Source organism: Colobus angolensis, unplaced genomic scaffold (assembly GCF_000951035.1).
Source record: "Colobus angolensis palliatus isolate OR3802 unplaced genomic scaffold, Cang.pa_1.0 Scaffold89, whole genome shotgun sequence".
Taxonomy (NCBI): Eukaryota; Metazoa; Chordata; class Mammalia; order Primates; family Cercopithecidae; genus Colobus; species Colobus angolensis.
Window position 1 is genome coordinate 79,966 of NW_012122820.1, and position 6,697 is coordinate 86,662.

Sequence of the window (6,697 nt, forward strand, 5' to 3'; positions counted from 1 at the left end):
CCTGGGGAGCCCAGCAAGTAACAGAATCTGAAACCAGCAAATAACAGAGGACGCCTGATCTGAAACCAGGCGGCTGGGGAGCCCGAGAGCTGAAAGGAAACCGTGACCTGCAGATTCCACGTGCAGTGGACACAGCCTTCAGGGATGAGGCAGAAATTAAGTCACCTCAGTTAAAGGAAGGCAAAGATTCTCTTGCCAGCATCCTTTCCTTGCAGAATGGCTGCAGGAAGCTCCCTAAACACAGGAGGAATAACAGCAAAATGAGTCTTGGGCTTCAGACAGGACAAAAGAGCCCCAGATTGGGGGTCAATAGATTGGATATGACGAGCTTCTTAAATCATTTTTGATGGTTGAAGGAAAAGTTTCAGCCCCCTCTGGTGTTGCATTCAGTGCACACACCGCAGACAAGACAACTGTGTTTAGAGGTGAGGGGAGAAAGGTCCTGGATAGAAGAAGTTTCCACGTTTCCATCTAGTGGTACCACGTCGATGCCTGTAGCTCATGACGTCATATACATCCCCGCATATACGGCGTAATACCCAGGGTGACCACTAAGAAACCTACAAAAGTAAGATACTCTAAACATGCTAAATAAATCAGCACACAATCCTGAAACATGTTCCAGTAACCCAGAGGGAGGTAAGAAAGAGAAACAGGAATGAGAAGCAGAAGACACAGCAGAGAGTGATCAGATGGCAGACTTGAGATTCCGCGTATCGATGGGCTACCAGGTAAATGGACCAAATACACCAATTGAAAGGCAGAGACCGGTAGGGTGGATGAGAAAATGACGCAGCTATACACTGTCTTCAGACCAGCCCCATGCTCACTTGCGACACAGCGTAGGTCGGTTGAAAGTGAAATGATGGAAAAAGATACACCTTGTAAAGATCGAAAGACACGCGCATTTCAGGTAAACGAGTTTGTTTCATTCAGGCTGAATTTCTTGAGCCCTTTTTTTTTCCTTTCTTCTTTCCGCCTGCATTGCCTCTCCCTCCCTCCTCCCCCGGCGACATGCTGGAACCCACAGTGCGTGCAGAGAACACATGTAACCACATAGAACACAGGCATGGGTCCACACAAACCTGCGGACATAGGCAAAGACGTGGGGAAGGGGCGCTGTTTCTTTTCCAAAAAACCAAGGGAAGGACCATGTAAAAAGAGTTATCTGTATTTTCCACTTCTCTCCCAATAATATTTTGGGTAAATTCCACCACATCAATGTGGAAAAATTCCCTCCATGCATAATTTACTCAACCGCTAACGTTGGGTGATGGCCATTAACTCTGTTTCCAGCATTCTGCCCCCAAACAACGATGCTATAAACATCCTTGAAAGTAAAAACAAACAGAAGAATCACACTCACTAAGCAGAAGTGTTGATTCTTTGTACTTCCTTTGGGAGCAGGACCCCTGAGTTTAGAAGGCCCTAAACAAACGGTGACTTCTGTTCCCATCTGTTCCTACCTGCTGAGAATGGCACCTCCTCCCTGTTCAGCCGCCCGGCCTCCCACGAGCAGAGCCCAGGCCCTGGCACGCTAGCTAAGGGCCCACACGAGTAGGGGTTTCTTGCTGAGCCCTCAGAACCAGGCGCACCCACTAGTCCCCACCCTCCCTGCCGACTGTCTCGGCCCACCTAAGACCCTTGTTGAGAATGCAGACTCCAGTCCCCTACTCGCCTGAGGTCCAGGGCCCTACTTTCCTACAAACTGCAGATGGAACAGCTGGACTCAGCCCGGGCTGTCTTGGGAGGAAGCAAAGGGGAGTGGGTGTGGACCAAGCCACTTCACAGATTCCCCACCAGGGCCAGAAATGACTCTGCTGCCCCCAAGAAGGAACTGAGTGGAGGCGGCCACAGGCGCTCCCGTATTTGTCCTTTATTGAACATCCTCCCAAAGCTGGGGCTCGGGTTCACCCCCCACTGTGCCCTGCCAGAAGTGGCCTTCAGAAGCATCTTCTCTGCACCACGGAGCTCCCAAACTCCTTGAAGTCTGCGGCGGTGACCCACATCTGCTTGAAGCTACTCAGAGAGGTGATGATGGAGGCTCCAATCCAGGTGGAGAACCACCGGTCGGGGGGAGCCGTGATCTTGATGGGAGTGTCCTTGGAGGCCAGCTGCTCCAGCTCCTTGAGAAGCCGGTCATCCAGCCCGTGGAACAGGGTAGTGCCCCCCGACAGCACGATCTCCCCAAAGAGGATCTTCTGGATGTCGGCATCACACTTGGTGATGCTGCTGGAGACCATATGTGAGAGCCCGGGACTCTGGCAGCCCAGCTGCTGGGGCGTGAACAGGGCCTCGGGCGCCTGGTGCAGCGGGTCCCCGAGACTGAGGATGTTCCCGTCGGGCAGCTTGTACTCCCTCAGGACCTCCTCCGGCCTCCGGGAAAGCTCCTTCTCAGGCTCCAAGGCCACGTAGCACAGCTTTTTTTTGATGTCGTCCACCAGGCCCTTGTCCAGCCCGCAGGAGAAGGTGTGGCCGCTGGCCAGGAGCAGCTGCGTGAGGAGCTCTGTGATGTCCCTGCCCGCCACGTGGAGCTTGGTGACCGCGTGAGGCAGGGAGTAACCCTCGAAGATGGGGACAGTGCAGGTAACCCCATCCCCGCTGTCCACCACCAGGCCCGTGACACAGGCCGAGGCGTAGAGAGCCAGCACCGCCTGGTCCGACAGGTAGAAAGCGGGCACGCCAAATTTCTCAAACATGACTTCTGCCATCTTCTCTCGGTTCTCCCTGGGGTTCAGGGAGGGTTCCGTCGCGAGCAGAGGCTGGTCGCTGGGTTTCACGCCCAGCTCCCACTCAAAGAGATGCTTCCAGAGTCTCTCCATGTCATCCCACCCTGTGATCAGGCCACGCTCGATGGGGCAGTGCAGCTGCAGGGCCTCGAGCTTGCACAGGGCCTCCTCCCCCACAAAGTACTTCTTCTGGTTGGCCCCTGGTGAGGGCGCCTGGAATTTCAGGTGCCCCACAATGGAGCTGATGATGTGCCGGGGTCCAAACTCCCCGGACAGGCCCGCTTTGCAGAGCCCCGAGCCATTGTCGAAAATCACAGCGGGGCAGTCTAACGCATGTGGATTAAACATGCCCGCAGCCTTCCCTTCTCAGCCTCATCAGAATAAAGACCAGCCCTCCAGGGCCACTTTGTGATGCAATAGGGGATCCCACAGCTCTCGGGCTGTCTCAAGGCAGGGCTAGCACCCCACCAGAGAGCCCTCCATCCTCAGGCTCAGGTCTGCTCTCCCTTCCGGTGGCCCCGGTCTGCTGAGGCCTCTTCTATGGGGCTGCCTCCTAGGTAACAATCCAGCCAAGGCAACGATTGTCCTGAGCCTCAGCGGCCCTGGGGGCGGGGCTCTGAGTCCCCCATCCCCCACAGGGTGAGGTGCTCAAGAGAGGGAGGCAAGTGCATCCTAGGGTGCTGCTGGACAAGCCTGTGGGCTGAGGCAGAGACTTAGCTTTAGAGTGGAGAGAAGCAGCCCAACCTGGGTGCACCCCAGAAAACCAGCTTCTCTGGCCCCTGAGCTGCAACCTCTGGGGTGACAACACTTCCCTGTGCTAAGGGGGAGAACCAAGCACCAGGTTGGAGAGGTGTTGTAAGCAGTTCTGTCCCAACAGGCCCTTAGAACGTGCTTTTGAATAGTGACTCCTCCAGGAAGCTCTCAGGGATTTCTCCTCCCTCCATCCCATTAGTCCCGGCTATCTGTCCCACTGGGTGGACCCTATTCAAAGCCCTCTGGGCTGCTGGCCCTTTGTCCAGGAATACATCTCTGCTCTGGCTTGAGGCCAGGGCCCCTCATTCCTCTCTGCAGACTCTGAAGTGCCAGCATGCAACAAAGTCCGGCGGCCACAGAGTTGGGAACCCCAACAGCCCCAAAGATATGGTCCATTGGTTTCACATGGGCAGCCTGGATTGCAGCCTGTGACACCTCTCTGTGTCTACGAGCTGCCACACGGTCAGGCCACAGCCACAGAGGAATGCTCAGAGATGACCAAGCCATTAAGGGTCAAGATCTGAGCACGACCAGGAAGGAGGCATTGGGCCAGGCCAAGGGCAGCAGCCCCAGACTATGAGAGGACCCACAACAGTGCATGCCCGGCACTCAGACCCCCACTTGGTCTTCTGCTTGGGGAGAAAGTGGGAGGGGATCCAACCTGGGAACCAGCTTCACTTTTTTCTTGAAGAGGGAGGAGGTGGCCTTGGAGAATATGAGGTTTATTCTCTCTCTCCTGTCATATCCACAATCACCCTGCAGCCCAGCTTTGTCTCCCAAAGTTCTCCCAGAGGATGCCTCCCGGGGTCACTCCCCTCCTGGAGCCCCTCAGCTCCTGCTGATGGCCCCCTCTGTGTGTCCTGCCTGCCCTGCTGACCCAGCAGCAGGCATTAAACCCATGGTGGTGTAGACACACATTGTAGATGGGCAGTCTAGGCACGTGGTACAGGTAAGTGGTGTAAACACAAGGTATAGATGCCTGGGATAGATGGGTGGTGTAGACACGCGTTGTACACTCGTTGATGTGTGGTGTAGATGTGTCTTGTTGATACATGGTTTTGCGGGCACCACTGATCCCTGGGCGGGAGTCAATAAAAACTTGATTATTGAAAGATTTTCCTAGAGGGCACGCCCCAGAGGGAAACTGAGTCAAATGCATGCCAGGGCGGGTGTGGCTTTTCAATCTCCATTTCTCTGGAAACTGTGGCAGCCACCACACAGCTTGCTTGCAGTTGTCTCAGAGACCTCCAGGCTCCCCGAGGCGGTAGGTGTGGACAGAGGCACTGACCCATGGGCATGGCCTTGGGCCCTGAGGCCTCCTTCGCAACCTGCTGGCCCAGGCCCAGGAGCTCTTCCCTGCCCACATCAAGGTCACCCCGCAGGTCCTGCTGAAGGTCACCTGAGGCCTGGCCAGTGCTGGGGGATGGGAAGAGTGTCCTGGGACGGGGGCAGGCACCATCCCGACCCTGTTCCTGTTTGACAGCGTGCTCGGGCAGAGGGTGCCCCCTCGAACGCCGTCTTCCAGGCACGTCCCAGGCTGCAAGGTGAGGTGCCCTCCGATGCCTTTCTGGTTCTACTGTGCGGCCACACTCACAACAGAGGGACCACCCTGCACGGGAAGAGTTCCCTCCACGCTGAACTGGGAGACCACAGGCACCAGTCCCGGGAGATACAAGTGGGCCCATCCCTGCCGACCTGCATAGCCGGGGTCCTGGCAGAGGTGTGGCTGTCCACAAGGCTGGCCCTTTGAAGTCCTGGGACAGAGGTGGTCTCGGCCTGGGAACCCCCCCAGGGCTGGGACGACCCAGCCTGCTGTGTTGTCTCACAGACCCTGGCTCTGCACAGCCCAGATCCACCATCAACTGCACGGATTGCTAAGGTTTCGAGTCTCACATTTTGGGGAGAGCGTTCCCTGGCTGGCTGCTGTGTCTTGGGGTTCCAGCCTGTAGCCGTCACAGACGGTCTGCATCCTCGCTTCTCAGGTGTGGCTGGAAGTGCCTCAGTGTCGCCTGAGCTGAGCCGGGAGGAACGTGCTCTGACGCTTTCTAGATTCTGGCTCTGCCGGTGGCCACAGTGGGAGACGGTGACAATGCTGGGTGGGGAGGGCTCTTGGGTCAGGCACAGAGACACATTGAGGTGGCCCTGGGTGGGCTGGGGTCTTGGGCATTTGCAGGCAGGACAGAGGAGGAGACAGACCCACTAAGCCCGGGCTGCTGAGCTCCTGGTGGGGTGTTGTGGGGCTTCTCCGTTCCTCCGTCCCCTGTTACTGTCACAAGGCGCAGTCATAGCGTCCCTGGCACGGCCTCTTACCCTTGTGCACGTCCTGCAAAAACACACAGGCCCCTGTCTCCGCCCTCCCCGGCCCAGCTGCTTCCCCAGCCTCTGCTTAGGTCTGGGACTTTCCACCTGTTTCCAGCTCTTCTCGGTCCCTCCATGGCCCTGCCAGTCCCCGCTTTGGAGGAGACAAGGGCATACCCCCAAGTACACAGCTGGGAAAGCCGGGGCACGGGCAGCACCAGCCAGGTCCTTTTTCCCGAAATGTTTTCTCTCCCTGCTGAGCCTGGGAGAAGTGGTGCCCTTGGCCCTGGGTCTGGTGGCCTGACCCATCCTGGTAACTCAGATGATCGTGGCCGGGGTGCCACGTGCCCGGCAGAGCAGGCCCTGTGAAGCCCACCACGTTGCTGTTTGTCTATTTGGGAGAAGCAGTTTGCAGGCAGGGTGGTCTTGCCCCAGTTACCGTCAGGACTCTTGGACACCGGGGCGAGGCTGGCTCCATCATCGTCATATCTGGGTTTGCTGTTGGAGCCGAGAACCTCAGGGGCAAGGCCCGGCTCAAGGCCCGGCCATTGGCTAGGCAGGCGCTTCTGTCCTAGCTGCTCGGTGTCTCACTGAGCTGAAGATTGTCCGCCATGTGGGCAGAGCCAGAAGAAGCAGGAAGGACCCTGAAGACCCCCCACCAAGGAGGCCTGGCAACTGTCTGGGGCTGGCACCACGTGGCCACCGAGAAGATCCAGTGGGTTTATGAGCCACAGCCTACGTGACCTTGTACTGGTTTCCAGCTGCCCCGGGGCAGGAGTTCCTCCCTGCGGTTCTCAGTTCTCAGGTGCCTGGGAACTTCGGCCTCCTCCTGGCAGTGGTGGGAGATGCCGTGCTCGCCGACCATGAGGAAACGTCTCGACCCTCTAACTACTTGGGTCTACACCTTCTGGAGGTGC

The 6,697-nt window shown here is 57.3% G+C and overlaps 1 protein-coding gene across 1 annotated transcript; it reads right to left on the reverse strand.

Annotated features, from left to right (window-relative positions):
• Nucleotides 1–1,861: 1,861 nt before the first annotated feature.
• Nucleotides 1,862–3,283, reverse strand: ACTRT2 (actin-related protein T2). Its single transcript, XM_011930978.1, has one exon. The coding sequence runs from the start codon at nt 3,075–3,077 to the stop codon at nt 1,944–1,946; it is 1,134 nt and encodes a 377-aa protein (XP_011786368.1). The 5' UTR covers nt 3,078–3,283; the 3' UTR covers nt 1,862–1,943.
• Between the last annotated feature and the right edge of the window lie 3,414 nt (nt 3,284–6,697).